Raw genomic sequence first — 14,385 nt, 5'->3', positions numbered from 1 at the left:
TCAATTTCAATTAACAACCAAAGGTTGAATTTACAATTAATCGATTCAACGCACAACCTGTGATATTTCAATTATATAACAAAATATAATGCGGAAAAGAAATAACACAGACACCCGAAGTTTTGTTAACGAGGAAACCGAAAATGCAGAAACCCAGGGACCTAGTCCAGATTTGAACATCACATTGTATTAAGCCGCTACAGACACTAGCCTACTCCAATTTAACTTCGGACTGGAATGTAGTTGAGCCTTAACCAATCTCACACTGATCAAGGTACAGTTGCGCTCCTTACGTCTCTGAATCCCAGCAGGAATCTACGCACTTGATTCCCTTAGCTGATCTCACCCACAACTAAGAGTTGCTATGACCCAAAGTCGAAGACTTGATAAACAAATCTATCTCACACAGAAAAGTCTATTGAATAGATAAATCTGTCTCCCATAGATAAACCTATGAGTTTTGTTCCGTCTTTTGACAAATCAAGGTGAACAGGAACCAAATTGATATACCAGACTTATATTACCGAAGAACATCCTAGAAATATCAATCACCTCACAATAATCTTAATCGTATGATAGCGAAACAAGATATTATGGAATCACAAACGATGAGACGGAGATGTTTGTGACTACTTTTTATCTTGCCTATCTGAGATAAATCTCGAGCCAATCTTAGAGAAGATAATACTCAATCACGATAGAAAACAACAAGATCAGATCACGCAACTATAGAGAAAATAGTTGGGTATGGCTTCACAATCCCAATGAAGTCTTCAAGTCGTTAACCTACAGGGTTTCGTGAAAAACCTAAGGTTAAAGGAGAATGGTCTATAGTCGCAACTAGTATCACACAGTAGGTGTGAGGATTAGGTTCCCAATTGCTAGAGTTCTCCTTTATATAGTCCCAAATCAGGGTTTGCAATCTAAGTTACCTTGGTAACAAAGCATTCAATATTCACCGTTAGATGAAAACCTAATTAGACTCAAGCTAATATATTTCAACTGTTAGATCGAACTTAGCTTGTTATACACAAATGAAATGTACCTTCATTTAGATATGCGTAACTGTACCTAAATGTGTACACCTTGTTAGATCAACAATAGTTAACCGAAGTTAGCCATATGAACACTTTCATATCAACCATATTCATCTTAACCATAACTAGTACAAATGAATCTGAAACTAGTTCTAAAGTTGTTCAATTGTTTATATTCTCATAGAAGCATACAAGACACAATTGAAGCAAAATCGATTTTGATTCACTCGAATCAAGTCATGAACATTATAGCCACGGTTTAAAAAAGATTGCATTCCTTATTATATAAATGCATTAGTTCATGAACAAGCCGATTTTAGAACATCATCCACTTAGGTATGCAAACGGGTACGCGTACCTTAGTGGTCAGACTGAGTTTGGGTTCGCCAGTATGCAAGCGGTTACGCATACCTTAGTACACTTCCAAACTCCAGCAGAAATTCCCGGACCTAAACCTTACGCCAGTACGTGTACCGGTATGTGTACTAGGTACCCGGACTTTCTCAAACCATCTAGTATGCATACGAGTATGCATACTATGATTCCCGGACATGGATTACATATATGCAAGTACGCATACTATGCTTATATCCAATTGTTTTAAGCTCTATTTCAATCATTGAAACTTTCTTAAAGGATGACAATAGTTGTTTTCACTAACTATTAGCATCAAAGCGATTTTCAAGCTATTGAAATAATCAATACGAAACATTCCAGGTCTACATCAAATGATTGTCTCACACAAATCATGTAAGATGTTACCAGGCGATTTTCACATGATCATTTTCTGACTTTCGTCAAGAATATAAGATGAAATTGGTTGAAGCTAAAGCTTACCAACACATATTTCAAGAAATATGTAGGCGAGTTAAACTCATCTCGAAATAGAAAATGTGTATAGTTGAAGTCTAATACAACTAATTATTTTTAACCTTGATAATTATTTATCTACATTCACATGCAACCACATGCAATACATTATTATAATTGTTTATCTTTATATTAATACAAAATCTATGAATTAATACTAACATAAATACACATAAATATACTCTTAAATATTTTATTTCTCTTTTCATTTTCCCTTAATTTTATTTTCTTACTTAAAGTTAATTAGGTGATTTTATTTCCACCCTGGATTTCTAGTCTAGGCAACCCATCTATGTTAAGGCAAAGAAAACAATGATCCAAACTAACTTGGTTAAATCCCGATCCGAACCGGTAACTAAAAATACCGGGTATTACATTCTTACCCCCCTTAAAAGAAATTTCGTCCCGAAATTAACATCCCGAGTTCCTGCCCAGAGTCAAACCCATATGGAGATCCGAACTCGAAGCGTTACGGGTCGGAAAGAGACAAAAGTTCTTTTTTTTTAATAATTATTTCACTAAGTTTGAAGAATTATTTTTATACATGAGTTTAATTAATTATATAAATCTACTAACAACATTTTCAACAAAATCTTAAATTAAAATTACACTTCAAACAAATAAAATAAATATAATACAATCAACAAGATAACTAACTTCTTAATCTCCACTTCCACATTCCTTAATATCTGCAAGAATGTCAATTGGGATGAGTTGACGGCTCAATAGCATACTTTCCCATCCTCTAAAAATATACAAACACCTCAATTAATTACACAAGAAATGCATTCAACGATTTTGTTTATAATTTCACAACACCCGATTTGATTCTGAGTTATTAATCAATTCATTTTAGTTTATTCAATTCATTTTAGTTTGTGAGTTCATTTTAGTTTACGAGTTCACGGTACGAATGTCCTTGGTTCGTACACCCACCTATCGTTTCTCGGCGCGGACAGCCGCCATCAATGGTCAGGAACAAAAGTTCCTATAGGGATCATACCCATTGCTCTCGGGGATCATCACCCGTTTCATTTTCGTTATCCGACACGAACAGCCGCCATTGATGGTCAGGAAACACAAGTTTCTACTGGGGATCATTACCCATTTAAATCTCGGGGATCATTACCCGCCGTTAGCATGAAACATGTCCCATCTAACGGTAAAACGTGAACTCTTCTTTTTAGTAATTATTTTTACAATTTAATGTATATAATCTTCTGATTTCAATTTCATGGTCATGCATACATTAGCAAAACAACAATCATACTTATTCATTCAGAATTCCAAATAAAAAAAAAGATGAATATATCATTTTCAATCCATAAAATAAAAAATAAATATAATTAGAAGATGAGTTAGTAAACCTACCTTTTTTATAATTTTTTTTATAATTTACATCACAACATTTATACTCCAACCAATAAATCATCCATGCAACAACATGCTTCTTCCATTCCATAAAGCACTCCAAATATTGTTCTCCAAATTATTCACTTAAGAAAAATAGAAATCATGTATTAAGGGGTTTATTACTCTAATGTATATATGGAAACTAAGAAGAAGAAGGAGAAGGAGATAAAACAAGATGAGAGAAAGTTGGCTCTTTACTTACTCTCTCTAGACAAGTTATATATATATATGTATGTATGTATGTATACACACAATATTTAATATCATCATTTATTTATATTATTTAATTTTACATTATTATATTAAAGTGACATTTTTTCTCTTAAGTCTCCATGACCAAGTAAGGATTCTACCTAATGAGTGTGATTATGTAAGTGAACTAGATGTATCAATTTGGGTTGGTGGATATGAGGATGAACAAATTGCCCACAAGGTGTTTGATAAAATGTCTCCACCAATATTTGATAGTTATTTGAGTCATGGGGAAAGTGAAATAGTGGGTGATCTTCCAATCTATCAAGAGGGCATGAATGTGGATCAAATCTTTAATTATTTCACTATGATGAAGCAAGCGCTATCATGTAGAAATCAAGAGAATGGAGAATGCAAACCTTTATGTCCAATTTTTGATGAGGTATTTAATGGTGGTGAAGTAAAAGATTTTGGTGCACCAACGTATGATATTTATTTGGAAAATGCTACCATGGAAAGACTTCGAGGCAACAATACTTTACTCAAGTTACAACTCAACGGAGAATCATCATGCATCAAACCAATTTGGGAATTCTTTGAATATATATATCACGAAGCTAGTCAACATGCAAGGTTGAGAGAAATGCTTGATGTTTCCGTACTACTTGGGAATGTTCTTAACTATGACCACAAAATGCTATATTTGGTGAGTAACTACAATGGAAGGTATAGAGGTAGAATTGTCTTCAAGCAAGGAAGAAATTCAAGTACAAATGGAGAATATGCTTTAAGAATTCGAGGACGAATTTATTCAAAGAAGGGGAGAATGATGCATTGTGGATGTTGCCAACCAAAATTGAAATACCACTTATGCCCCATTTATATAATATTTCCAAAATACCAAATATATCCTTGGTTGTAGTATAAATTAGAAAAGATAAGGTTAGGGAAGGGAGTTTTGGTCATGTTTTATAACATTGTGTGAAGAATGAGAGGTTCCCTTCTTTCAAACCTATTTGATATCTCGAGGGGGAATTAGATTATCTAATTCTAGAGTATCAACTAGATGTCTCTCATAGTCTTATAGTTTTCAATTTAATTGGGTAGAAATTATAAGTTATTTGAGAGGAATCTCCATTTTTAGGTTATTCCTTTATTCAAAGGGTAGAAGAAACTAAATTGGTTGATTATTTATCCTTTTCAAGTTATCAATTTCAATTTATTTTCATTGTAAGCTTCCGCTTCTCAGCACCAACATACTTAATTTCAAACACATTGCAGAAGATGGGAAAGTAATACAGTTGATCCTAAGCACGTGTTCTTGCGACTGATGACACAGTATTAATACAGTTGATCCTAAGCTTGTGTTTTTGTAGCCAAATATATAATCTTGCGTTCTAGCTGCACGTCGAAAAAGAATCACAAACAAGAAAGGAGGAAAAAAAAGACATGTTAGATCAATAAGGCTTTTCATAAATCATATTATGGTTTCAAGATTAACTATTATACCTCTATGATTTTCTTAAACACATCTCTCGTGTGATAAAATTCACGAATGAGCTGCAACAATGCCTTGTGACACCTAAAAAAACATTGTTTGTTAAAACAAACCGAGATAAGTAAAATGAAAATCAGAAGATGCAAATTCGTAGCTCCACTAGTAAACTATTCATACAATACATAGCAGAAACCAACAAAGAAAAAAAGTTGATTTAAAAAAAAAGTCTCATTGTAACAAGGTCCATATACAAAACCTATTAGTCAACTAATCCGGCTTCATATTATGCTAATTGAATAACAATAACAGGGTTCGGGAAAGAAGCTTCACTTTTACCCTGCTATGTTTTTCCGTTCACTGGCCCGACAAAACTCATCGCATGACAGAGTTACATTCTGAGATCCAATACTGTACACAAAATATATCAAGAAAGAAAGTTGTCAAATATCACTTCAATTTAAATGCTAGAGTTGAAAACAAACTAGCATTCTTTGATACATCATCGATCATCCTACACCATGAAAAATTTATTAATCTTGATTTAGTAATAATTACTAAAGAAAATGCGATTAATGCAATTATAAGTAAGGCGTGTCTTGATATGTAAAATGGGACTTTTATGGTACGTACGTCGTGCTGCTTCCTCTTATGGTCTGGACATAGCTTTCAACTGTGGGAATATTCATAAAAGGTTTCCTGGCATTGGAAACAAAAATTGTTAGTGACTAGTGGAAATTATGAGAATACTAGTTCAAGAATATAATTTGTGCAATAGTTTTACGTATGCCGGTCGATTTCTTCTAACATCCGTTCTGTTTCGCTGCAGAACAATGTTAGCACTTCAACGATGAATCGAAGGTTATTGATGTCTCGTAGTTTTTGGAGTTCTTCATACTGTCTATTCAAAGTTCCCTGCATTGGTCAAACAAACACAACATTATGAATCATGTCATTAGCAAAATCAAAAATCGAAATTTTAATAGACTTCGAATATGTCACAAGAAAATCGATCATTAAATGAATAAGATTAAGGACTAGTGAATGAGTTATCTGATATACATCCATGAAATTCTGAGATAAGTATTGAGCCAATTCTTGCTTGAGGGCCATCATTGCCATTTATCTTCTTTTTTGTCTATAAATCTCCTCCTAAAGATAGAAATGAAACCCAAATTTTAAAAGAGAAAAAACGAAATAAGATATAAAACGAAGAAATACTTTGAGGTATGAGAATTGAAGAAGAAGATAAAAATATATATACGTCTTAAGCATAAAGGAAGAATGTGACTCACAAATGGTAGTACTTAGGATAGAGCTGTTTTGGTTGTTTGTCTTTCTAATAGTAAAACAGAATATTCAAAGAAAAAAGAACAACATTTAGTAAGAAAGTTGGCCTTTCAATTTTCTTCATTGTTTCTCTCAAACTATCCGGACATACTTATTTTGTAGATTACATATGTACTTGGAGTCTTGAACCAACTAAGTAGTTGATTGCATGTTGATTATCTTTCTACGAAGAAGATAACTTACCTCTTACATTTGTTTCCCAAAGAAGAGACTGCTAGCTAGACAAAGTGAAGAGGAGTCATAACGGCTGATTTTGGTAGGGGTACACAGCTGTTTTCAGTAAATAACAGCTCGATCTAGAAACGTCTCAATAATCAATGTCCGCATTGAAGTTATTTATCTACATTCACATGCAACCACATGCAATACATCATTATAATTATTTATATTGATATTAATACAAAACCTATGAATTAATACTAACATAAATACACATAAATATATTCTTAAAATATTTTATTTCTCTTTTCATTTTCCCTTAATTTTATTTTCTTACTTAAGTTAATTAGATGATTTTATTTCCACCCTGGATTTCTAGTCTAGGCAACCCATCTATGTTAAGGCAAAGAAAACAATGATCCAAACTAACTTGGTTAAATCCGGACCCGAACCGGTAACTAAAAATACCTGGTATTACATTCTTACCCCCTTAAAAGAAATTTTGTCCCGAAATTAACACCCCGAGTTCCGGACCAGGGTCAAACCCATATGGAGTTCCGAACTCGAAGCGTTACGGGTCGGAAAGAGACAAAAGTTCTTTTTTTTTAATAATTATTTCACTAAGTTTGAAGAATTATTTTTATACATGAGTTTAATTAATTATATAAATCTACTAACAACATTTTCAACAAAATCTTAAATTAAAATTACACTTCAAACAAATAAAATAAATATAATACAATCAACAAGATAACTAACTTCTTAATCTCCACTTCCACATTCCTTAATATCTGCAAGAATGTCAATTGGGATGAGTTGACGGCTCAATAGAATACTTTCCCATCCTCTAAAAATATACAAACACCTCAATTAATTACACAAGAAATGCATTCAACGATTTTGTTTATAATTTCACAACACCCGATTTGATTCTGAGTTATTAATCAATTCATTTTAGTTTATTCAATTCATTTTAGTTTGTGAGTTCATTTTAGTTTACGAGTTCACGGTACGAATGTCCTTGGTTCGTACACCCACCTATCGTTTCTCGGCGCGGACAGCCGCCATCAATGGTCAGGAACAAAAGTTCCTATAGGGATCATACCCATTGCTCTCGGGGATCATCACCCGTTTCATTTTCGTTATCCGACACGAACAGCCGCCATTGATGGTCAGGAAACACAAGTTTCTACTGGGGATCATTACCCATTTAAATCTCGGGGATCATTACCCGCCGTTAGCATGAAACATGTCCCATCTAACGGTAAAACGTGAACTCTTCTTTTTAGTAATTATTTTTACAATTTAATGTATATAATCTTCTGATTTCAATTTCATGGTCATGCATACATTAGCAAAACAACAATCATACTTATTCATTCAGAATTCCAAATAAAAAAAAAGATGAATATATCATTTTCAATCCATAAAATAAAAAATAAATATAATTAGAAGATGAGTTAGTAAACCTACCTTTTTTATAATTTTTTTTATAATTTACATCACAACATTTATACTCCAACCAATAAATCATCCATGCAACAACATGCTTCTTCCATTCCATAAAGCACTCCAAATATTGTTCTCCAAATTATTCACTTAAGAAAAATAGAAATCATGTATTAAGGGGTTTATTACTCTAATGTATATATGGAAACTAAGAAGAAGAAGGAGAAGGAGATAAAACAAGATGAGAGAAAGTTGGCTCTTTACTTACTCTCTCTAGACAAGTTATATATATATATGTATGTATGTATGTATACACACAATATTTAATATCATCATTTATTTATATTATTTAATTTTACATTATTATATTAAAGTGACATTTTTTCTCTTAAGTCTCCATGACCAAGTAAGGATTCTACCTAATGAGTGTGATTATGTAAGTGAACTAGATGTATCAATTTGGGTTGGTGGATATGAGGATGAACAAATTGCCCACAAGGTGTTTGATAAAATGTCTCCACCAATATTTGATAGTTATTTGAGTCATGGGGAAAGTGAAATAGTGGGTGATCTTCCAATCTATCAAGAGGGCATGAATGTGGATCAAATCTTTAATTATTTCACTATGATGAAGCAAGCGCTATCATGTAGAAATCAAGAGAATGGAGAATGCAAACCTTTATTCCAATTTTTGATGAGGTATTTAATGGTGGTGAAGTAAAAGATTTTGGTGCACCAACGTATGATATTTATTTGGAAAATGCTACCATGGAAAGACTTCGAGGCAACAATACTTTACTCAAGTTACAACTCAACGGAGAATCATCATGCATCAAACCAATTTGGGAATTCTTTGAATATATATATCACGAAGCTAGTCAACATGCAAGGTTGAGAGAAATGCTTGATGTTTCCGTACTACTTGGGAATGTTCTTAACTATGACCACAAAATGCTATATTTGGTGAGTAACTACAATGGAAGGTATAGAGGTAGAATTGTCTTCAAGCAAGGAAGAAATTCAAGTACAAATGGAGAATATGCTTTAAGAATTCGAGGACGAATTTATTCAAAGAAGGGGAGGATGATGCATTGTGGATGTTGCCAACCAAAATTGAAATACCACTTATGCCCCATTTATATAATATTTCCAAAATACCAAATATATCCTTGGTTGTAGTATAAATTAGAAAAGATAAGGTTAGGGAAGGGAGTTTTGGTCATGTTTTATAACATTGTGTGAAGAATGAGAGGTTCCCTTCTTTCAAACCTATTTGATATCTCGAGGGGGAATTAGATTATCTAATTCTAGAGTATCAACTAGATGTCTCTCATAGTCTTATAGTTTTCAATTTAATTGGGTAGAAATTATAAGTTATTTGAGAGGAATCTCCATTTTTAGGTTATTCCTTTATTCAAAGGGTAGAAGAAACTAAATTGGTTGATTATTTATCCTTTTCAAGTTATCAATTTCAATTTATTTTCATTGTAAGCTTCCGCTTCTCAGCACCAACATACTTAATTTCAAACACATTGCAGAAGATGGGAAAGTAATACAGTTGATCCTAAGCACGTGTTCTTGCGACTGATGACACAGTATTAATACAGTTGATCCTAAGCTTGTGTTTTTGTAGCCAAATATATAATCTTGCGTTCTAGCTGCACGTCGAAAAAGAATCACAAACAAGAAAGGAGGAAAAAAAAGACATGTTAGATCAATAAGGCTTTTCATAAATCATATTATGGTTTCAAGATTAACTATTATACCTCTATGATTTTCTTAAACACATCTCTCGTGTGATAAAATTCACGAATGAGCTGCAACAATGCCTTGTGACACCTAAAAAAACATTGTTTGTTAAAACAAACCGAGATAAGTAAAATGAAAATCAGAAGATGCAAATTCGTAGCTCCACTAGTAAACTATTCATACAATACATAGCAGAAACCAACAAAGAAAAAAAGTTGATTTAAAAAAAAAGTCTCATTGTAACAAGGTCCATATACAAAACCTATTAGTCAACTAATCCGGCTTCATATTATGCTAATTGAATAACAATAACAGGGTTCGGGAAAGAAGCTTCACTTTTACCCTGCTATGTTTTTCCGTTCACTGGCCCGACAAAACTCATCGCATGACAGAGTTACATTCTGAGATCCAATACTGTACACAAAATATATCAAGAAAGAAAGTTGTCAAATATCACTTCAATTTAAATGCTAGAGTTGAAAACAAACTAGCATTCTTTGATACATCATCGATCATCCTACACCATGAAAAATTTATTAATCTTGATTTAGTAATAATTACTAAAGAAAATGCGATTAATGCAATTATAAGTAAGGCGTGTCTTGATATGTAAAATGGGACTTTTATGGTACGTACGTCGTGCTGCTTCCTCTTATGGTCTGGACATAGCTTTCAACTGTGGGAATATTCATAAAAGGTTTCCTGGCATTGGAAACAAAAATTGTTAGTGACTAGTGGAAATTATGAGAATACTAGTTCAAGAATATAATTTGTGCAATAGTTTTACGTATGCCGGTCGATTTCTTCTAACATCCGTTCTGTTTCGCTGCAGAACAATGTTAGCACTTCAACGATGAATCGAAGGTTATTGATGTCTCGTAGTTTTTGGAGTTCTTCATACTGTCTATTCAAAGTTCCCTGCATTGGTCAAACAAACACAACATTATGAATCATGTCATTAGCAAAATCAAAAATCGAAATTTTAATAGACTTCGAATATGTCACAAGAAAATCGATCATTAAATGAATAAGATTAAGGACTAGTGAATGAGTTATCTGATATACATCCATGAAATTCTGAGATAAGTATTGAGCCAATTCTTGCTTGAGGGCCATCATTGCCATTTATCTTCTTTTTTGTCTATAAATCTCCTCCTAAAGATAGAAATGAAACCCAAATTTTAAAAGAGAAAAAACGAAATAAGATATAAAACGAAGAAATACTTTGAGGTATGAGAATTGAAGAAGAAGATAAAAATATATATACGTCTTAAGCATAAAGGAAGAATGTGACTCACAAATGGTAGTACTTAGGATAGAGCTGTTTTGGTTGTTTGTCTTTCTAATAGTAAAACAGAATATTCAAAGAAAAAAGAACAACATTTAGTAAGAAAGTTGGCCTTTCAATTTTCTTCATTGTTTCTCTCAAACTATCCGGACATACTTATTTTGTAGATTACATATGTACTTGGAGTCTTGAACCAACTAAGTAGTTGATTGCATGTTGATTATCTTTCTACGAAGAAGATAACTTACCTCTTACATTTGTTTCCCAAAGAAGAGACTGCTAGCTAGACAAAGTGAAGAGGAGTCATAACGGCTGATTTTGGTAGGGGTACACAGCTGTTTTCAGTAAATAACAGCTCGATCTAGAAACGTCTCAATAATCAATGTCCGCATTGAAGTTATTTATCTACATTCACATGCAACCACATGCAATACATCATTATAATTATTTATATTGATATTAATACAAAACCTATGAATTAATACTAACATAAATACACATAAATATATTCTTAAAATATTTTATTTCTCTTTTCATTTTCCCTTAATTTTATTTTCTTACTTAAGTTAATTAGATGATTTTATTTCCACCCTGGATTTCTAGTCTAGGCAACCCATCTATGTTAAGGCAAAGAAAACAATGATCCAAACTAACTTGGTTAAATCCGGACCCGAACCGGTAACTAAAAATACCTGGTATTACATTCTTACCCCCTTAAAAGAAATTTTGTCCCGAAATTAACACCCCGAGTTCCGGACCAGGGTCAAACCCATATGGAGTTCCGAACTCGAAGCGTTACGGGTCGGAAAGAGACAAAAGTTCTTTTTTTTAATAATTATTTCACTAAGTTTGAAGAATTATTTTTACATGAGTTTAATTATTATATAAATCTACTAACAACATTTTCAACAAAATCTTAAATTAAAATTACACTTCAAACAAATAAAATAAATATAATACAATCAACAAGATAACTAACTTCTTAATCTCCACTTCCACATTCCTTAATATCTGCAAGAATGTCAATTGGGATGAGTTGACGGCTCAATAGAATACTTTCCCATCCTCTAAAAATATACAAACACCTCAATTAATTACACAAGAAATGCATTCAACGATTTTGTTTATAATTTCACAACACCCGATTTGATTCTGAGTTATTAATCAATTCATTTTAGTTTATTCAATTCATTTTAGTTTGTGAGTTCATTTTAGTTTACGAGTTCACGGTACGAATGTCCTTGGTTCGTACACCCACCTATCGTTTCTCGGCGCGGACAGCCGCCATCAATGGTCAGGAACAAAAGTTCCTATAGGGATCATACCCATTGCTCTCGGGGATCATCACCCGTTTCATTTTCGTTATCCGACACGAACAGCCGCCATTGATGGTCAGGAAACACAAGTTTCTACTGGGGATCATTACCCATTTAAATCTCGGGGATCATTACCCGCCGTTAGCATGAAACATGTCCCATCTAACGGTAAAACGTGAACTCTTCTTTTTAGTAATTATTTTTACAATTTAATGTATATAATCTTCTGATTTCAATTTCATGGTCATGCATACATTAGCAAAACAACAATCATACTTATTCATTCAGAATTCCAAATAAAAAAAAAGATGAATATATCATTTTCAATCCATAAAATAAAAAATAAATATAATTAGAAGATGAGTTAGTAAACCTACCTTTTTTATAATTTTTTTTATAATTTACATCACAACATTTATACTCCAACCAATAAATCATCCATGCAACAACATGCTTCTTCCATTCCATAAAGCACTCCAAATATTGTTCTCCAAATTATTCACTTAAGAAAAATAGAAATCATGTATTAAGGGGTTTATTACTCTAATGTATATATGGAAACTAAGAAGAAGAAGGAGAAGGAGATAAAACAAGATGAGAGAAAGTTGGCTCTTTACTTACTCTCTCTAGACAAGTTATCTATATTTATTTATGTATGTATGTATAACACAATATTTAATTCATCATTTTTTATATATTTAATTTTTACATTATTATATTAAAGTGACATTTTTTCTCTTAAGTCTCCATGACCAAGTAAGGATTCTACCTAATGAGTGTGATTATGTAAGTGAACTAGATGTATCAATTTGGGTTGGTGGATATGAGGATGAACAAATTGCCCACAAGGTGTTTGATAAATGTCTCCACCAATATTTGATAGTTATTTGAGTCATGGGGAAAGTGAAATAGTGGGTGATCTTCCAATCTATCAAGAGGGCATGAATGTGGATCAAATCTTTAATTATTTCACTATGATGAAGCAAGCGCTATCATGTAGAAATCAAGAGAATGGAGAATGCAAACCTTTATTCCAATTTTTGATGAGGTATTTAATGGTGGTGAAGTAAAAGATTTTGGTGCACCAACGTATGATATTTATTTGGAAAATGCTACCATGGAAAGACTTCGAGGCAACAATACTTTACTCAAGTTACAACTCAACGGAGAATCATCATGCATCAAACCAATTTGGGAATTCTTTGAATATATATCACGAAGCTAGTCAACATGCAAGGTTGAGAGAAATGCTTGATGTTTCCGTACTACTTGGGAATGTTCTTAACTATGACCACAAAATGCTATATTTGGTGAGTAACTACAATGGAAGGTATAGAGGTAGAATTGTCTTCAAGCAAGGAAGAAATTCAAGTACAAATGGAGAATATGCTTTAAGAATTCGAGGACGAATTTATTCAAAGAAGGGGAGGATGATGCATTGTGGATGTTGCCAACCAAAATTGAAATACCACTTATGCCCCATTTATATAATATTTCCAAAATACCAAATATATCCTTGGTTGTAGTATAAATTAGAAAAGATAAGGTTAGGGAAGGGAGTTTTGGTCATGTTTTATAACATTGTGTGAAGAATGAGAGGTTCCCTTCTTTCAAACCTATTTGATATCTCGAGGGGGAATTAGATTATCTAATTCTAGAGTATCAACTAGATGTCTCTCATAGTCTTATAGTTTTCAATTTAATTGGGTAGAAATTATAAGTTATTTGAGAGGAATCTCCATTTTTAGGTTATTCCTTTATTCAAAGGGTAGAAGAAACTAAATTGGTTGATTATTTATCCTTTTCAAGTTATCAATTTCAATTTATTTTCATTGTAAGCTTCCGCTTCTCAGCACCAACATACTTAATTTCAAACACATTGCAGAAGATGGGAAAGTAATACAGTTGATCCTAAGCACGTGTTCTTGCGACTGATGACACAGTATTAATACAGTTGATCCTAAGCTTGTGTTTTGTAGCCAAATATATAATCTTGCGTTCTAGCTGCACGTCGAAAAAGAATCACAAACAAGAAAGGAGGAAAAAAAAGACATGTTAGATCAATAA

The 14,385-nt window shown here is 32.7% G+C and overlaps 2 protein-coding genes across 2 annotated transcripts; both read right to left on the bottom strand.

Moving 5' to 3' along the window:
* Positions 1–4,868: 4,868 nt before the first annotated feature.
* Positions 4,869–6,129, bottom strand: LOC113331297 (histidine-containing phosphotransfer protein 1-like). Its single transcript, XM_026578020.1, has 6 exons — positions 6,070–6,129; positions 5,816–5,922; positions 5,641–5,706; positions 5,347–5,418; positions 5,022–5,094; positions 4,869–4,913 (listed from the first exon to the last, which is right to left on the bottom strand). The coding sequence occupies exons 1-6, from the start codon at positions 6,127–6,129 to the stop codon at positions 4,869–4,871; spliced, it is 423 nt and encodes a 140-aa protein (XP_026433805.1).
* A 3,449-nt stretch (positions 6,130–9,578) lies between these two features.
* LOC113331296 (histidine-containing phosphotransfer protein 1-like) lies at positions 9,579–10,839 on the bottom strand. Its single transcript, XM_026578019.1, has 6 exons — positions 10,780–10,839; positions 10,526–10,632; positions 10,351–10,416; positions 10,057–10,128; positions 9,732–9,804; positions 9,579–9,623 (listed from the first exon to the last, which is right to left on the bottom strand). Exons 1-6 carry the CDS (start codon positions 10,837–10,839, stop codon positions 9,579–9,581), a joined length of 423 nt encoding a protein of 140 aa, XP_026433804.1.
* Positions 10,840–14,385: the final 3,546 nt, after the last annotated feature.

This window comes from Papaver somniferum, unplaced genomic scaffold, assembly GCF_003573695.1.
Source record: "Papaver somniferum cultivar HN1 unplaced genomic scaffold, ASM357369v1 unplaced-scaffold_125, whole genome shotgun sequence".
Lineage (NCBI taxonomy): Eukaryota > Viridiplantae > Streptophyta > Magnoliopsida > Ranunculales > Papaveraceae > Papaver > Papaver somniferum.
The sequence above is the reverse complement of the archived record's forward strand: the minus strand, read 5'-3'. Positions and strand labels throughout refer to the sequence as shown.

Bases quoted from the DNA above. Each gene is read 5' to 3' on its own strand.
- LOC113331297 (XM_026578020.1), bottom strand. From the start codon at position 6,129: ATGGCAATGATGGCCCTCAAGCAAGAATTGGCTCAATACTTATCTCAG. The intron at 5,707-5,815 runs GTTAGAAGAAAT...TTCCAATGCCAG, and splicing joins TGCAGCGAAACAGAACGGAT to GAAACCTTTTATGAATATTC. The intron at 4,914-5,021 runs GTATAATAGTTA...TTCGACGTGCAG, and splicing joins TGTTTAAGAAAATCATAGAG to CTAGAACGCAAGATTATATA.
- LOC113331296 (XM_026578019.1), bottom strand. From the start codon at position 10,839: ATGGCAATGATGGCCCTCAAGCAAGAATTGGCTCAATACTTATCTCAG. The intron at 10,633-10,779 runs GTATATCAGATA...TGACCAATGCAG, and splicing joins TATCTCAGAATTTCATGGAT to GGAACTTTGAATAGACAGTA. The intron at 10,129-10,350 runs GTACGTACCATA...TTTTGTGTACAG, and splicing joins ATAAGAGGAAGCAGCACGAC to TATTGGATCTCAGAATGTAA.